General features: G+C 47.1%; 2 protein-coding genes across 6 annotated transcripts in view; both read left to right on the top strand.

Moving 5' to 3' along the window:
* LOC135245875 (parathyroid hormone-related protein-like) overlaps positions 1-12,113 on the top strand; it is a 21,439-nt gene extending 9,326 nt beyond the window's left edge. The window contains exons 1-5 of one of the 5 annotated variants that reach the window (XM_064319230.1): positions 20-280; positions 687-776; positions 1,852-1,975; positions 8,438-8,992; positions 11,271-12,113. In XM_064319230.1, coding sequence (XP_064175300.1) covers positions 1,869-1,975; positions 8,438-8,969 — 639 coding nt within the window. In that variant the 5' untranslated portion in view covers positions 20-280; positions 687-776; positions 1,852-1,868 and the 3' untranslated portion in view covers positions 8,970-8,992; positions 11,271-12,113. Of the gene's footprint in view, positions 1-19; positions 290-625; positions 777-1,851; positions 1,976-8,437; positions 8,993-11,270 lie in introns of those variants that run through there. The other 4 variants (XM_064319227.1, XM_064319229.1, XM_064319226.1 and 1 more) reach the window with 4 other exon arrangements.
* Positions 12,114-15,492: 3,379 nt separating this feature from the next.
* Positions 15,493-16,419, top strand: LOC135246058 (galanin receptor 2a). The gene has a single exon (XM_064319550.1). The coding sequence runs from the start codon at positions 15,493-15,495 to the stop codon at positions 16,417-16,419; it is 927 nt and encodes a 308-aa protein (XP_064175620.1).
* Positions 16,420-18,642: the final 2,223 nt, after the last annotated feature.

The raw sequence follows: 18,642 nt of genomic DNA, 5'->3' as shown, positions 1-18,642 counted from the left end.
ATAACCCAGTCCAGCTCCTCCGCTGCCTTACAGTCATTACAGCAGCCCAGTGCAGCATCTACTACCCACACCGGGGGCCATACACGCCCTGGAGCAGACGCCTTTTACCCCTGCTTTACCCGAATCTTTCTACTGGGATACTTTTACTTGGGACTGTTTTTAGAAGTCATCATCTTCTTTTCTTCTCTTTTTTTTGTTTTTTATTTGTTTGTTGTTGTTGTTGTTGTTGTCAAAACTTAAAAAAAAAAAAGAAAAGAGAAAGACAGCAAGTTTGATTAACGTAAGTTAAGTAAGTAAGTTTAAATTAAGTACGTTTTTTGTACTTTTTGAAGTAAGCTGGACACATCTGGAGATGTGTACGTGAGCGCGCGCGTGCGCGCGTGTGTGTGTTTGAGCGTGTGTGTGTGTGTGTGTGCGTGTGAGCATGTGTGTGTGTGTGTTCGTGTGTGTGTTTGAGCATGTGTGTGTGTGTGTATGTGAACATGTTTGTGTTTTGGGGGGGGGGGGGTATGGTTTGTGGGTGGGAGGGTGGGCTAGCAGAAGGCTTTGGGATCTGTTATGCCAGGGGGAGTTTTTCCCACACCTCACTAACTCCCCGTGTAATCATCTGGGTTTATTTTCTCAGGGGCGTGATCACCTGGGCTGACCCACCGGGCCCCCCCCTCACTTTCTGCGCTTCTCTTCAGCCAGAGAGAGTTCCTCCTTTTCTCTCCGACCGGACTGGGAGGTGAAGAGAGGTCCGACCCGACGATCTGCGGAACCCCTACTCTAGAAAAGTAAGCGCTGCTCCTCTCTCTCTCTCTCTCTCTCTCTCTCGCGCCCCTCTCTGCTTTTTAAGAGCTCCGGTCTGCTGCAGGACGGGCTGGTGCGTTACTGTATATTCTGTACTGTATATACTGTACTGTACATTCTGCACAGTCTACTAGTCTGAATTACAACAACTGGTTGCTTTTTTTTTCAGGAAAAAAAAAAACTTATTGTAAAATAACAAGCCAATCATTGCATTGTGGATTAAACGCTCAGCTGTTTAGCCTCCTGCTTGTGGAGTTATTTACTAGACACAAGGCATTGCAAACAGTGGATAAGTATTCTTATATAATAGCAAACACGGACTCAAGTTTATGTGGACAGACTTCAGGGATAATGCATCATTATGCACCAACTAGAGTAAAACGGCAGGATTACACCACCGCCTCAGCTCTCCATGGAACTGACGTTATGTCACAAGCATGTCACGAGCGTGTTATGAATGTGTTAGATTGAAGTTATGAACCCGTCATGAACTTGTTAGATTAAAGTTATGAACATGTTAGAGTAAAGTTATGAACGTGTTATGAACTTGCTAGATTAAAGTTATGAACTTGCTAGATTAAAGTTATGAATTTGCTAGATTAAAGTTATGAACATGTTAGATTGAAGTTATGAACATGCTAGATTAAAGTTATGAACTGCGTATATTAAGAGTTTCATGAATGTTAGATTAAAGCTATCGAACTTGCAGATCTTAAGAGTTTTGACATCTTGAGTAAGTGAATGTGTTTCAGACTTTCAGATGAAGTTTGAATTTGCTGTTAGTGTGAACATGTAGATAGCAGTATGATGCTAGATTTTGTTTACATGTTCAGCAGTAACAGCTTTTGCGCATGCTATGTCCTGCTAGATTCCAGTATGAAATGTTAGAGGTAAGTTTGAACATGTATGCTGTTAGATTAAAGTTATGAACGCGCTATGAACGTATTACATTAGTACGTGTAACGTTCTTCCTAATTGAAGTTTTGTTTAAAGCATCGTAAGGCTGTCACAGGCAGCGCATCTTAACTGAACAACGCGCTTTCTCTTCCCTCCTGGCAGGGAAGCTCGGCCGCAGGATGGTGTGTTTCAGGAGGCTGTTCCAGCAGTGGAGTTTGGCCGTGTTCTTGCTGTGCTCCCCCGTGCCCCACGACGGGAGACCCACCGAGGCGCTCAGCGGCAGGATGTGAGTCGCTGTGTTTTTTTGTTTTTTTTTTCCCGCTCGTTTCCGGGGCGACGCTGCTGCAACTGCCACCGGTTTCTGGGCGCCTGCTATGTCCTGTATGAAATGGCTTGCGATGGTGTTCGGTTATCTGGGTTCAGTTAAGCACAATGCTTTAATAAAATGAGCAAGGGACAATTATTTTTCAAAGATAATAATTATAATTATTATAATAATAACAACATGATCCGTAATATGCATATTGTAAAAATACTTGCACAGTTGGAGAGCAGGTGTGTTGGCTCTCATTACATGGAAAATGGATGACTTGCGTCGTTGTTTTGATAGACTTCAGCTACCTCCTGGCAAGTTTACTTTCAGTGGGGAGAAAAACATGTCTATGAGGACGGATAAAAACACAGGCTTCTGAAGCTGTGAGCCTCAACCCTTTATCCCCCAGGAGTCCTTCACCATCCGCTTCTCTACCTTTCACCTTTCTCTCTTTCTTTTTCACTCTGGGATTTACCCCTGATCTCTGTCTCCCCCCCGCGCCCCCGTACCCCCATACCCCCACCCCACCGGAGGGGGGGGGCAGAGGTCTCGGACCGTCTGCTGAGAGCAGAAACAGCCTTTTCCACCCCGCGCCCCGCTGTCTGCAGGGCACGCGCTGGGGCTCACGAGGTGTTGAGGAGGAGTGCGTTAGGGCGTTAGGGCATTAGGGTGAGGGGTGTTAGGGCACGGGGGGGTCCAACTGAGGATGCGTGTGATCGCTGGTCAGGGACAAGCAGTCTGTCCCCCCCCCCCACGCTGGAAGTCAGTCGGGTCAAAGTCACATTTGCAGACCCGTAGGGGGCTCTTCTCCTGGGGTTCTCACGTCTGAAGCTGGGGTGCTCATACCTTTATCCCAGTGGAGGGGATCCTAAAACATGCGCATTTATAAAACCTTTCTGCTCCCTTCCAATGTTAGGTCTTTACGGATTTAGAGAGAGCGTTTCCTCGGACACAATCTGTAGAGACCGATCACGGCTTGATGACATCCTGAGATGCATTTTGCTGCGAGTTAATCTTTCTGCCGGGAAGCCCGGAGAGAGAAATAGATTCTGAGAGGCCTGTGATGTTTTTCCGCAAAGCAAAATACAAACCGGTAAATAAATCACAGCCGTCTGAGCAGAAACGCACAGTGAGTCTCACCCCAACACAACGGCTTTCGCCCCACAAAACCGGGCCGCTGGACCCTAAAATACATGCTGGGGTAGAGTCCTGAGTAGGCACCTGGTGAGAGACTGAGGTACGGTGGCTTCAGGTGCACTGCCAGGTGACACAGGGTCCCTGCTGATGTAATAAGACAGATCACATGGGCCTGATGATCCCAGTCCTCCAGCTGATCCTGATCACACAACGCAATCCATGAGGAAAGAAATGCTAAAATGCAGACCAGTGTGCATTTTTTTTCGTTAAGTTTTTCTGCCAACGTCTTAGATTTGATAAATAACTAAAAAAGCAGACTTTCGTGTGTACTAACTTTGAATTTTTGAGTTGCGTTTTTTTCTCACGCAGTCTTGTTCAGTTAGCAGTCAGGGCAGCATCACAGATGAGATGTGGTTGGCACACATTTTCATCATCCTTTTCCTTAACTCCCGTCTAAATCTGGAAATCTGCATCCAATGACGATACCGCTGAAACAACATCATTTATGTGCATAATTCATTTTGTATTAGTCAGTCTATGCAGTTTGGATTACTATAAAGCATATATTTCCTCAAAAAATAAACAAACAAAAAAAATTGATATCCTCTTTCAAATCAAAATTCTTTTGTTCAAACATAAATAATGACCCCCACCCCCCCCCCCCCAACCCAAGTTATGGTTTCAAATGTACAGAGCCTACAGTACAGATGATGATTAATCAAATCCATTTTTATCAACCATGCAGTACTGAATATGATCTCAGTGTGGTCCGTCAGTTAGGAAAGCAGGGGAGGCACAAGCAATCAGTTCCCCTGGCGCGCGGCCAGGCGGCGGGATGAGCCACACGCACGCTTCCCCCGACTCCCGGTCCAGTTTGGGACGGGGACGCCGGCAGGGGCACCGAAATTAGGGGCATTGTGGTTACTGCCGAAATGCCGAGCGCGTTCTCTTCTCCCGGGCGCACAGGAACAATTAACTTCAGGTGGGCCAAATAAAGATTTCTGTTGGAAGCCGGCCACCGCAGGATGTTTCAAGATTTTCTTTCTTCTTTTTTCTCGCTCTCTCTCTCTCTCTCGCTCTCGCTCGCTCTCTTTTCTGTAGTCGTGCCGATGGGAATATTTGAAGTCTGCTTATTAAAGGTTAAAGGTACGGGATCTCTTTTCAAAGGGCTCACACCCCCACTAATTTCTTCAGCAGGGTTGAGCGTTCCAGGAAATATCTGTGTATATATAAACAAAGCCATTTTCAAAAGCAAAAAAAAAAAAAAAAAAGTTTTTTTTTCTCCCACGCCTGCATGTGCAGCAAATCCGGACTTTGATATTCTGCCCTACAGGCTGAAAATGTATTTTTGCTTTTTTTTTTGGGGGAAAAAAAGGTCCCAGAGCCTTAATAGGTGCAGCAGCTGCTGATCCCGCTGAGTTCGGAACTGATCGTTTTATGACGGAGAAATGTTAGCGGGATTTATCGGTCCCGTTCTCAGCCTTCCCAGATACCCCACATAAACGCCTCCGATCGACTGAGCACATTTCGCGAGACCCCCAGAAATACTTTACTGATGGTAAAACAGGAAACTGCAGGTTCTTCCACCCCCTGAAAGATTTCAGCACACACTCAAGCACACGCATGTATTCGCGCACGCACACACACGCACACACACACACGTACCCCCGCTAGGCACGGGACGGCAGAGATGGGCTGGGCCCCTGCAGCGTTTGTGTTATCATGGAGAGATTAGGCCCCGCTGAGCAATCAGACCCTGGGGTGAGACAATAGAACAAAGCTGCTTCCAAACTCCCGCCGAGCCCAGTATCTGCAAAGATAACACACACACACGCACACACACACCCTTAAAGTCAGGCTCGACTTCCTGTCTGTCCTGCATCCTCGCTGTGCACTCCCGAGCAGAACTGGGCCAAAGCGGGAGGGATTCAAACCTGTGACCTCTCGACTCACGCTCGCTGACCCCGCCCTTCCTTTAACCCCCCACCCCCAGCCTGCCAGGGCCCCCCCAGGGGCCCGTATTGTGGTGTTCTGTGTTTGTGCTACATTATTAACACCTACAGGCGCGCGCACTAGCGCTAACCTCAGTGCAAGTACAGAGTAAATATTAGGATTAGCATCCCTTAATCACTTAGCAGCTGCAGCGCAATGTGCCGTGGGAACAGAAGCAGATTCAGCTCCGCCCCGCCCCCCCTCACTCTCTGCAGTGTAATGCACAGCATGAGCAGACCATGTGACCTCAGACAGTCTGGGATTGGCTCCGCCCCTCACATTTGCTGATGCTTGGCTTTGCTTCTCCAGAAGTTATTCTTTTTTTCCCTTCTTCATTTTTCTCTTATCATTCGCAGTTTTGCAGGTCAAATTAAATTTTTTGGCAGGATTAATTTCCAGCAAATGAAAAAAACAAAAGAATGTCATCATGAGGTTGTGTAAGGCAGATGCGGTTTGGAGGCTGCTTACTAAGGGTCTGGTAATTAATACGCTGTGACAGGGGACTGGGCCTTTTCCCTGCTCAGGCGCTAATGCTACAGTGACAGCGAGCGTTCCTTACGTGTCAGCAAGTCTGGGGAGAACGCTAGTTTCCGCAGAAAAGGAAAAGTCATCTCACAACTTCTGGCACGGAGGGGCATCTCATGTATCCGTTTTAAACACGAGTGGAAAAAGGGCTATACTTTCTCCGTTTATAAATCATTTTGTATTTCGATAGCTTTCGGTATCACATTCTCTTTCTCACACTCACACACACACACACACACACACACACACACTATAGGGGATAAACTCGGCTCCACCGAGCCACTGCACCAGGGCTCGGAACCGCCACGACATCCCGCCATTCCGTGGAGATTTAGCGGATCAGCTCGGGGATTTTGCTGATGTCACTGAACTGCGTGGTGTTCGGCTGATTAGCATAACGGAAAACCACCGTCACACTCGTGTTCATCATCTGCGTTCTGGAGAAAGGGCCTTCGTTCCCCCTCAGCCCTGTATCGTAATAGTGAAGGAAACGTGTACTCCAGCCCTTAGTATCCAAAATTACACCTTTGCCATTTTTTTTCCTTAAAATAATGTCCGGTGTGGCGAAAGGAAAAAAGGTTTCACTTCACTGTGTAAAAAAAGGAGAAACAGTGATGGCTTGTGGGACCTGAAACACACACACACACACACACACACTTCATTCACCTCCCTTTGTCGTGTAAAGCCACTTTTCTGGGGACCAGGGTGACCTCAGCGTGACACACCTGCCTCGCCTGCTAGCAGAGGCACGCAGCCCAGGCTTTAACGGGGCAGTCTCACCTTTCGCTCTCGATGCCCGCGTGTTATCGCTCGATGCCCGCGTGTTATCGCTCGATGCCCGCATGTTATCGCTCGCGAGGTCCACGTTCCTTTTTCAGGGGGTACGGCCGGGGAACCGCCTGAAGTGAAAACGGAGTGTTCCGTCCGGTTCTAAAACACACAAAAATAAAACTTTTTACTCTCCCACAAAAGTACACCTAATCAAATTTACCCACTTAGATCACATTTCAATTCATCTACAATTAGATTAATCAATGTACTTGAACAAAGGTTTTGAGCTGTTGTTTGAGCACTACTTATGCAATCACAGGTTGTACTCAGTACGCTACTTCTATGTAGCTATTGATATTGGCCTTAATTCAATCAACATTTGTCCTTAATTTTTCCTGAAACATAAATGCAAGCATCAGACTTTCTTCACAAACTAGGTTTGTCAGTTTTAGTGCTTTCTGAACTTGCTTATAAAGTTTTTTAAAATGTGTTTTTAATTGTTTGTCAAAAGCTGAGGATAAATGTTCAACTAATCCCAGTCATAGCCTCTTGCATTAAACTCTAAACTGTCCTGTGTGTTATGCAATCACCACAGCCTTGCAAATATGAATGCATATTCTTAGTTCATTATTCTCTCTCCCTCTAACCTCAGTCGGCTAATTAATTAGGTATTATTAAGTGTTCCCAAAGGTTAGAAGTTATCAGAAAGACTGTTTGACCTACATATTTCTTAATTTATGCCGCCACCTATTGGTGAATCTACGAACGCCGTGTTCTCAGAAATGCTGGGCATAAGGACGCCACCGTAACCAAAAATAAAAGTGCGAGGACCGTGAAATGCCATAACATTAAATTCTGCTTTGCCTTGGCATACTGAAAGATTCCAGTTCTTAAAAATATAATTGCTTCAAGACATTTGGACAGCATGCCCCCATATCCAAATCCTCATGGTTAGGAGTGTAGTCTACGGTAGCTGTCAGTTGTCAACACGCAAGCACTTAAAACGCAATTGAAATTTCAAATGGGCCGTATTTGCATAAACATTTTTGGGGAAAAGTAGGCTATATAACTGTAGAACGAGCGGTGTGGGGATGAGAATATAGTTTTTTTCTTATTCACTTATTTCACGTTTCGTTTCTTACTGCGTGGGTGTGGTCAATTAATCGCTGCAATATACATAAAATCCATTTGAAATGTAGAAGTGAGTAAGCATAACAGTTCAACATTTCTGGCTGCTAAAATAATGACACCAATACAGTGAACGTAGTCTTGGCAGAGTAGGCCTGTTGAAATACGTTAAGTTTGCCTTTTTAAAGAGACGGTTCAAACTTTCAAAATCAAATTCGCAGTTACCAGTGCGTAAGGGTGGTGTACGGCTGACCGTGTTTTGGTTCCATTTCGACACGGTTTTTTTATGCCCAACACAAGACTTTATTTACTCACCAGTAGTTTTTTTTTCGTGGACACGACTCTAGTGTTGGAATAGCACATCAAAATATCACACACCGCGCTCCCGTATAAACAAGCGAACCGAATGTAAAGCCGTTATTGTGCAGCAGAGCGAGTCTCGAGCTGGCACCGGGGACAGGCGCGAGCCCCGAGACGTGCCGGCTTCCACACTGAAGGTGTTACGAATCACTCTGGATTTATTTTAGTTAGGTACGAGGATCTGGAACTGTGTGGATTTAAGGTAAATATAATATCAAATAGTCACTGGAGGGCGGCCAAGTTTGGCAAGCCTTGATTGCTTTAAGTAAAAGCACATTTAACGGAGGCGAGTGGATGAATTCGGCAGGGGGGGGGTGAATGTTCCATTTAGGAGTATTCCCACATGTTGTGTACACAGCACTTCTGGATGCATTGGCTATTTCACAGTTGTTTGTTAATAGTGTGTGTGTGTGTGTGTGTGTGTGTGGTGTAAATATGTGTATATTATGTATACATGCATGTGGTGCTCAACTAGCCTGTGCTGACCAGCCGCTGTTCTCTCTGTCTCTTTCCATCCTCCAGGAAGCGGTCGGTGACCCACGCCCAGCTGATGCACGACAAGGGCCGCACGCTGCAGGACTTCAAGCGGCGCATGTGGCTGCAGGAGCTGCTGGACGAGGTGCACACGGCGGAGATCCGGGAGCTTCCGGAACGCACCGGGCCCGTTGGAGGAGGCGGCGGGGTCAGCGTGGGCGTCGCCGCGGGGGGCGCTGCGACAGGGGGCGGAGCGACAGGCGGCGGTGCCGGCGGCAGCAGCGGGGGTAGCACCCTGCACCCGAAACCGGCCGGCAGCACCAAGAACTACCCCATCGGGTTCCGGGTGGAGGAGGAGGGAACCAACCTGCCACAGGAGACCAACAAGTCGCTGACCTACAAGGACCAGCCGCTGAAGGCCGCCGGCAAGAAGAAGAAGAAAGGGCGGTCCGGCAAGCGGCGGGAGAACGAGAAGAAGAGGAGGAGGGCGCGGTCGCTAGGCGGGGCCTGGGAGCCCGGGAGCGGGGGGCCCCACCCGGACTGGCGGCCGTACCTCAGCCTGGTGGAGGCGCTGCACTAAGACACCGTCAGACTCTGACCAAGGTGAGTGTCTCCCCCCCCACCCCACCCCCGCTCCGTCACACGCCCCCGGCTAAGCAAGCTCAGGTTCATTTGTCATTCACCTGTACGTGAGGAAGCAGGGTGCAGCTGAAGGAGATGGTGCAAAAGGAAAGACACTACTGATACACAAACAACACAATATGGCAGGGTGTTCCTGAGTCATGCTCACGTAGATAAAAGGGAACCGTGGGCAGCAATAATAGTCCTCGGGGTTGTACAGACACTTGTGCCACAAAACGGATGTGTGATAGCTTTAATAGGTCAGTCTGGCTGTTAGGTATGCTCTTTATCTGCAACACTTTGGCTCTTCTTCTTCTGCTTCTTCTTCTTCTTTGTGAGTCTCTTTGGGTTCCAACCAGGAAACAAAACGTTCCCATAATTGCTTTGACTCAGCGGAAATGAGCGGATCTGAACTCACCACCGCACAGTGCTCTCTTTGTGTGGTCGGTCGCATCTTGTCTTGTTAAACCTGAGCGTGAATCACAAACCACATGCATCCTGCAGTGGTGATATAAGAAAACCCCCCTGTTACCATCCCTCAACTGCCCTAACATGTCCCATCAAAAAATACAGCCTACCGAAAATTACAGTGAGGTACACACAAATGTGCCATTGTCCTGTGAGCTCAGCAGGCCCCGCAACAGTGAACTATTCTGGTTTCAAATATTTGCCAACCCTTGAACCCTTGCACTGCACATGTGGGAGGCTTTTGATGTTAAGTAGGGGAATGTTTGCTCAGTGGAAGGTGTCTCTCTTGCATAATTACAAACATGTGGCTGAAGCGCTGGTTGCTTGGTGCTTGGGGGAAGCTGATAGGCAATGGCGTTTGGGGGAAGCTGGTTGGACGCTGGTGTTTGGGGGAAGCTGATTGGATGCTGGAGTTTGGGGGAATCTGATGAAGCACTGTCAAAACATCTATTCTCTTGCTTTCTCTCCCTCAAACGAGGTCCCCATCCAGCTGGTACTGTTTACACACACACCCAGCCTGATCTAAAACAGACCTCCATGTTGGCCTTGGAACATGCTTTAACGGTCCGGGGCTGGTTTTGTGGGATTTATCTTAACCAGGGACATGTGAATGTTTCGGGGAGTCCGAGAACGAAGCTCTTCTCTCTGTCCTGGACACGGCTACAACGCGTATGCCACAGGCCCGCATCGAGTCCCCCGCATTTCCCCAAACATTAAACCGCATATCGCAAGGAAAACACGTCTTTCCGGTGCCCCCCAAAAAGGGAATACTTCTGTCTGCAAAAACTGTATATTTCTTTTCAATAGTTAACTTTTCTATTGGCCAGAACTTTTTAAATCTGTCCAATGGGACGGGCTAGTTTATTACAGGATTTGGATAATTTACCTCTGGCTGAAACAAAAGGGGGATCTGGAACCATGGAAGGCTTAAAATGGTACTGCTGTGCTCCAGCTTATTTAAAAACATGTATCCCCTTGTTTCCTGCCCTCAAAGTTAACTGGTTTAATTCAAAATAGGCCTGCATGCATCATCAAACAAGCAAAAATATATATATTTTTTTCATCATCATAAAATGAAGCTTTTTGCCAAATGGTCCACCTTGTCTAGAGGCAGGACTTGTGGGTTTGACCCTTGACCCTTGACCCTTGCATTTCTGTGGTCTCATCATCGTCTGCCCACTGCAGGGCCTGTTAATGCCACGTTGCTTTTTTGGGGACTGACCTAATTTAACAGGCAGAAAAAAGCAAACAAGCACTACTTCCTCCTTGACACCTTTGGGAGTCCAGTGCTCCCCTTCTACCATCCCTCCCCAAATTCCCCAGTATACCTACCACCCCACCCCACTCCACTACACCCCACTTACCTGTTGCACCCTCTCCTCCAGCACCACCATTGTCTGGTTCAGCTTACACACCTGCACCTGTGAATGAGAAACAGGGGTTAGACACGCATACACACTTCAGTACTGGGGACTGAACTCCTTATTAACTGGGTTGTGAGCACCAGCACACTCACCCATTGAGTGTGAGCTTCAGTGCTCTCTTTCAGCATAATTAAACCTGCATTTCGAAACATCAAAGGAGAGGACGTGTCTGCACCACACAGGGTGTAGAATTGGAATTAGTTAGAATTTAGAATCTATCTTGCATAATTAAATCTGCATTCTGAAACATCAAAGGAGAGGACGTGTCTAGTTAATTTTAGTCCGCCCTGTTTAGATTTGTGATGTCATTATGGAGCAAATGAAATGGCGTAAGAAATCTAACCACTTTCTTCTGTTTTCTCTTCCAGATGCTGAAAGACATTTCAGAAAAAGACTTCAGACTCATGTTGCAGTATTCTGTAATAGTGATTTTTTTGTTTTTTTAGAAAGTAAAAGGGAAAAAAAATATTTATTGTCTGTAAATATTTTAAACGCACCAGAATAGTGACAATGGTAATAAAACATTTTTCAAGGCTCTGTGGAGCTTAAGATTTTTTTTTTGGTCATTGTGAATAGTTCCTTTTCCTTTTTTTGTTGTTGTTTTTTTATTTTTATTTTTGATCATTTTTTTGTTTGCCAATTATAAATGTCCAGATTTGCCATAATTTATTTTGTTTGAACAGTGTATTTATTTTGTAAATGTATCACGGTGCTGCTGACTTTCTATATTTTTGTAACATAATGCACTTTAGATATATAAATATATATATCAAGTAATTTTGTTAATTGACCAAATAAAGTGTTCTCTTTTTGTGGTTGATTTTGATGAAGAAAATCCTTGGTCCTCCTCTCTCTGTAGGCAGTCTGTAGCTTAGGTTCGGGCCGGAACGTTTTGGGCCTGCTGAAGCTTCCGCTGTGTCACAGTCTCGCCCCTGTATGCTGTGTGCGTGTTGTCCGTAATACTTTTGTGTATCAGGACATGTTCGATGTGTGTTCTGTTGTGTACATTACGCTTGCCCCCTCCCTCCCTCCCTCCCCCCCCCCCCACACCAGTTTTTTCTGGAACCCCGTTTCCCCCCTCCCCGCGTGCTGTGTTTGTATCAGCCAGAGTTCACTCTGTACATAAACTGAATGCGTTATGACTCAGTATTGTTTGGCACTTGCACTGAGAGAACACCCTATTTTGAAACGATTAAACATTTAACAGTTAAAACCCATCCTGTTTCCTGGTTCCTTGCCATCGCCATCGTCAAACCGCCAACCTTTTTGTTAAAAAAAAAAATATTTGTTTTTGTTTTTGGTCTCCATCTCTCTCCTCTCAACGGCGCTCACACCCTCTCATTGAATGTGTCCTCAGACTGTTTCACGTTCTGTGTGTGCATGATTCACACGTATTCCACACCTGGGCCGGGCCTGTGTCTGCGTGCCGATCTATTCGGGCTCCGGGGGGGGTGTTACAGATTTACGGCAGTCCGTAGTGAAGCATCGGGCTGGCATGTAGCGCCCAGCACCCAGAGATTTATTTTTCTCAGGCCTGTCTCATCGCTGCAGTGCGCTGTATCAGAGCGGTCTCCTCTGAAGGGCCTTCTGCCAGCCTCTCTCATTCAGGCTAGGGGCGCCCCTACATCGTTCTGGGGGACTCCTGGTGCTGAACCCCCAGGTGTTTGTTACCCCCAGGCTCTAGCTCGAGTTCTCTAACACGTGTTTTTAAGTTTGTTCATAATTTTTTTTTTTTCTGCTAGAACTCATTAACACAATGCGGATTGGACTCGTTATCATTCGTCTTTGTCTTTGTGTCTGAAGTCGCAGGCTGTCGTTGGGTTCTGCAGCGATGTAGTGTAGCACACGTACAGCGCAGAGCATGTCAGTCACTGGCTGTCACAGGGTTCTGCAGTCATGCAGTATGGCACACGTACACAGTATTTCAGTTTCTGGCTCTTGTTGGGGTTTTTGCATAAGAATGACATCAATCCATGAAGCTTCCCAGTGTTTCGCCTGGAACGCAAATAATCGAAACATAAGAACATAAGAACATAAGACCACATAATGACATAATGACATAATGGCTGTAACGGGCCGTCCCGTCCGTCTGCGCCTCTCACTTACCTACAGAAGAGCGTCTCGCGCTACGTCAAGCCTGGACTTGGACGCCCCCCAAGGGGCTCTGTTTCGTCTGCGTGATCTGGCAGAAGACACAGTTACACAACTCTGTGTGTAAGGAAACACACACACACACGCACGCACACACACACAATAGACACGACCCCCCCCCTCCCCAACACCCCAGCCACCCACATACTTCAGCAAGACAGCAGTGGTGAACACTCTCACTCATAGCTCATAGATCTGATTCCTGTAGTCTATTTGGCGTCTTTCAGCCACACTGTTCCCAGTGCATTATGGGAACCAGGGCTGCACGGCCAAGCACAGGTACATTGGTCCCTTTAATGAGAGGAAAAGCAGATGGATCGATGTCACCAGCTCAATGGATCGATGTCACCAGCTCAAAGTGGTGGTCAGCAATCTCCCCATCTCTGAGCCATAAAGCCTTCTGGAGCCCAGCGGTAAAAAGCCTCCCTATCAGGAGAGAGCACAGCTGTCCCCCAAGGAGAAATCCATGCGCCGCTGACAGCCAGCGGGAGAGCACCGAGCGTGGAAGAGGGATCCCGCCTCCGTGTTGTTTGCACAGGAAGGAGGCAAAATAAAATGGAAAAAAAAAAACAATCGATGCCGTTTTACTTTTATGACACACTTCGCCCGATTCCTACCGTACAGCGACAGACGGCAGAATGCTCAGCGCAAGAATAGCTCTGACGGAGAACTTTTTAAATCGGTACATATTGGTCCTCAAATAAGTGTTTAGAGTTTAATGGGAAGCGTACCTGTCCTTTCAGTACTGAAACTGTGAATGAAGGCTGATCAAAAACACACACACAAATATGTTAGTAAAGCTGGGGAAATGAGAGAAGAAATAACAGATCACAAAGGTCAAACTATAAAGTATTTTACATATGGTGCATTATAAATAATAATGGTTGAACTCTAACTCAGAAAACAACATGTGTATACATGTGAGGCGTTATGACATGCATAACCACAGTATGAAAAATCTGGGCTTTACAGGGTTACAAGCAAACACTAAAATAATTAGGAAAGGAATAAAACAAAATAACACAAATGTGGAAAAAACAACAAAATCTATATCTAAAAAACTTTACAGTGCCACGAAAGCAGGGTAATATTTTTTGGGGAAAAGAACAATATTCCCCATAATCGAAATTCCTCTCCTTCAGCACAGCACATAAAATCTGAGAGAGGGTACAGTCAGGCTGCCAGGCTCTAATGGATGAGCCAGGTGAGACGGTCTCAAACTGGGCACCGCACAATGGCAATTAAAATGATAATATAGCACGACATAACTCAGACATAACTCAGGCTCCTTTTGGAAAGCGGCTGTCGGAATCTTTCGGAATTAATATGGCAAACGAAGGGAAGACGTTCAGTCGAATAGAATGTGCTCAGCCCAGCCAGGAGACAGGCGAGCTAGCCCACGCTGATCTCTCTCTCTCTCGCTCTCTCTCTTTGAAGGACTCCAGAACTGGTGGGGAAGTCAGACATAATACACATCTTTTTAGCTAAAAACGCAAATTTGTTGAAATGGGATTTGGCTTCGTTCGGGTAACTCTATTCCAAATGAGAAAGGCCACTGGAGGACCGTTTGAAACGGCTGGGAGGTGGCCAGGGTTCGATCATGCAGTGCGGTCTAAGCCTTTGTCTTAGCCTTTGACTTCATTTTATTGGCCAAAGTTATTAATATACATTTGGGTAATGGAGTTCTTGGGCTGTTTCCATGTAGGAGTACTTATCTGCTAGCACGTATGGTGAGGTCCTGACGATCCTTAAAACCTATTCTAATTCTGCTTATTACAAAGGTTACAGAACCCACACAAAAGAATTTAAATCGTTTGGTTTTTGCAAAAAAAAGCATCAGCAAGCCACTGTGCCACACACCATTTAATAAAGAAAATCATGACCCACGTGATATTGTAAGGCAACAGTTCTACAGGAACAGAGACACTGATCATACAAACAGTGGTTTAAAAAATGTTACCATGTGACCACATTTTGAATATTCTGCAGAAAGTCCTCATTTCTGTGACACGTGACACTCTTACATGCAGTCACTAGGAAATAATTTGAATCAATTCCCCCTCCTTCCCCGCACCTAATATACTCTCACTGCAGCAGTATCCAGGCACACTGACTGAGCGAGCGAGAGCTCTGTCCAGAGAATCACCATATGCCGGATATATGACAGCGACATAAACAAATATATTTACTGTGGAATATAAGTTGTTGGGGTGTTACCGGACTATTCTGTAAGTAAGCAACTAGATCATTAAAATAAGAATATATATATAGATATATAGATGATACATTTTACATTGTGAGAGAGAGATGGATGGATTAATTGGGTGAAATATAAATCTCAAGGCACGTGTTTCTCACCCGCTCAAGGAGGCGGTCCATGAGGGGGCAGGAGGCCGGTCGGAGTTTCCTGCAGTCGCGTCTCCTTGGAAACGGGGCGGAATGTCGGACCACCACAGCGTGTACGGGCTGATCTTCGCCTGCACCGGCGGCGCCATCCTGGGCATGGGCCTGTGCGCCAACCTGCTGGCGTTCTCGCTGTTCGCCAAGCGCGGGGCGCTGCGGCAGGGCCGGCTGGACGCGCTGCTGCTCAGCATGGCGCTGGCCGACGTCCTCACGCTGCTGCTGGTGCCCTTCACCCTGCACTCCGCCCTCAGCTTCACCTGGGCGCTGGGCAACGCCTCCTGCAAGGTGTACCAGGTGCTGCTGGCCTTCTCGCTGGCCGCCAGCACCTACTCGCTGTGCGCCGTGTCCGCCGCGCGCGCCATGGCCGTCACCAACCCCTACCGCCCGCCGTCCCGCGACCTGCTGGCCGCCATGTTCGTCCTGGTCTGGGCCTCCAGCTTCTTCGTCAGCGTCCCGCTGCGGATCTTCGCCACCATGGAGACGGGCCAGGCGCCGGACCACTCCTACTGCCTGCCCACCGTGCAGGAGCACCACTACCAGGTGGTGCTGAGCCAGTTCGTGCTCTACTACCTGCTGCCCATGCTGGTCATCGCCTTCAACTACGCCCGCCTGGGCCACGTCCTCCGCCGCGCCCCCATCCTGTCGGCCGCCGGCGCCCGCAGCACCCGCCGCGCCTCCCTCATGGTCTTCCTGGCGGCCGCCACCTTCACCGTCTGCTGGTTGCCGGGATACGTGCTGGAGCTGTGCGTCTACCTGGGGCTGTATCGCCACGGCTACGCCTGGGAGACCTTCTACTTCGTGTGCACGCTGCTGCAGTACATGCACCCCTGCGTGAACCCGCTGCTCTACGTCCTGCTGGCCAAGAGGCACCGCCCCCAGCGCCGGCCCCGGGGAGGCTGGCTGCAGCGCTGCAACAGGGCCAGGGTGCGCCCCCAAATCAGCAGCGTGGCCCACGGGATTTAACGGGACGCTTGGGACCGGGGGAAAGTTCGGTATTTTATTTTTTTTTCCATTAGATGAACCCTCACACTCAGGATTGAACTGCTGACCCTGATGCCGTCTGGTTGGTTTCTCACTGTGGGATGGAAAAGAAATGCTTTAATCAGAAGCAATAGAAAAGGGTCACTCTTGCTCCATAATGGCCACTGTTTCAGCAGAAATGGGGTACCTGACAATGGCTAAACTAATTCACTGAAGGGCCTAAAGATCTTCTCAGTTAACACTGATCTTGCCTAGCATCCATTAAATGTCCAACAAAATATCAGATTCAGTTAAGTTTAATGAAAATGCTAAATATGCCAGCACTTTTTTTTTTTACAGCACCCTACAATCTCCAAAGATAATCATTTGAATCTGTAGAGTCCTTGCAATCCAGTTAATGGGAGGAACCATTAGCACACATTTACAGTCAGATGCTTTTATTCCCATCAATACCTGGACACCCTATCTTGGGTAAGCAGTCGGCTCTCACGCAACACAACCAAGCTCATTGCACTCAGTGACCATAAAAGATCCTCCTGTCTTTGAAAATGAGTTATTTTTCTAAAGATTTATTTTTTACACAATACACTAACCTACCGCTCAAAGGGAGATTTACTGCGGCAGCAGGAAAAAAATATAATACTTCATAAAGTTACACTAATAAATAATTCCATTTACAAACAGGCTCCTTAAAATAATTTAATGGATGTAATTATGTGCAAACATCATATATCCAATGGGAGGCAAAAAACTGAGAGAAAAAAAACCCAGACTGGAGCAAAACTAACACATTATTTCACACATTGGAATCAAAATGTTTGTTTGATCTTTCGTTTTCCATTTCTTCTTCCTTCTGGCATATTTTGGGTCCAGGTGGAAGAGAATGATATACAGAATAAGAGATGGAATAAAACGAGAGGAGGACATAACTTCTTTATGGGGGGAAGGCAGAAGGGCAGACTGAGCGCTCTTAAATATCTCTTTTATGGTCACAGCTCAGTTCTTCACTGTCAGTCTCCTAAGCGCTAGTGGGGAACTGATACCCGCAATTAACCCGAATAGAGTCTCATTGCAGTAATGCAAACTAATTGTAAGTGTGACATCATAATGCACCGCATCACAATGCAGCTAAGAGAGAGCCGCGGAACGCGAATGTAGCCGCTGCACAATGGAGGAGGATGACATAACGGAATCGACGGAACGACATTCGGAATGTTGGACAAACGTCAGCAGCCACTCCATGATTCCATATGGGTGGTGTTCAGCAGGCAAGAACGAACCACCCAGATGCCGGGGTCTTTGCCTACTAAATCATGTGTGGGAGAAATTCCACGCTCGTACAACGGACCGTATAACTGTGCCTCGTTTTCAACACGTTCGCAAAATTACTGACTGTCAGCGCTGAGTGCTTGATTTGTGATGCACAAAAGCTCAATTCACAGCTCGCCTTGCTTGTTTATTAAAGGTAAAACCGCTACCTTACCATTAACCAAAAACGTGTGTGTGTGTATTTTTTTAGGGCAGGTGAACAGGAAGTCCAGTATCTGCACTGACATCTTAAATTTTACTAATCAAATGCCATCGTTTCCATAGCAACCTGCAAGTGATGAGACACACAAGGAGGATTCGAGCTCAAACAATGTCGTAAAAAGCCCAGCAGCGAAGAAACTGGCGGCTTTTTTGTGTGTGCACTAGTTCAATGGGCCTCCATGGGCACTGGGCATGAAGAATGTCTGAGGTATGGCTTCGCAGTAAAGTTTTATGAGAATAATTCACCAGAATGCTTATGACCACCAACGCCAGGCCAGCACAGGTCTGCGAGGACTTCACAGCCCCAATCATTAACAGCTGTCAAAAACTGTAACACGGATTACGAGAAATCCCACCAAAACTTTATTTTCGGGGTGTGAACTGGCTGAGGAGCGCTTGGCTGCGTAAAACACGGCTTTAGAATGTGAAACGTTAGCCCTGCCGTTCCCGCTGGAGCCAGAGCCTCGTACAGCTGCACAGCGTCGGTCTGTCCACCGTTAACCCCGCCGTTTCCCAGAATTCCCTGCTTTTCAGCCACTTCTCCCCTTAGAGAAAATAACATGACTTTTTCTGGGCACAGGAGTTGCATTTCAGTTGCATTTAATGAAACAGTAGCAAGGTGGTAGGGGCCTCCTCTGCCTGGCCTTGACCTCTTAAACACAAGCAGAGTGTCTG

The sequence above is a fragment of the Anguilla rostrata genome, chromosome 19 (genome assembly GCF_018555375.3).
Source record: "Anguilla rostrata isolate EN2019 chromosome 19, ASM1855537v3, whole genome shotgun sequence".
Taxonomy (NCBI): Eukaryota; Metazoa; Chordata; class Actinopteri; order Anguilliformes; family Anguillidae; genus Anguilla; species Anguilla rostrata.
The sequence above is the reverse complement of the archived record's forward strand: the minus strand, read 5'-3'. Positions and strand labels throughout refer to the sequence as shown.

Excerpts from the sequence above, each read along its gene's own strand:
- LOC135246058 (XM_064319550.1), top strand. The coding sequence starts at position 15,493 with ATGTCGGACCACCACAGCGTGTACGGGCTGATCTTCGCCTGCACCGGC.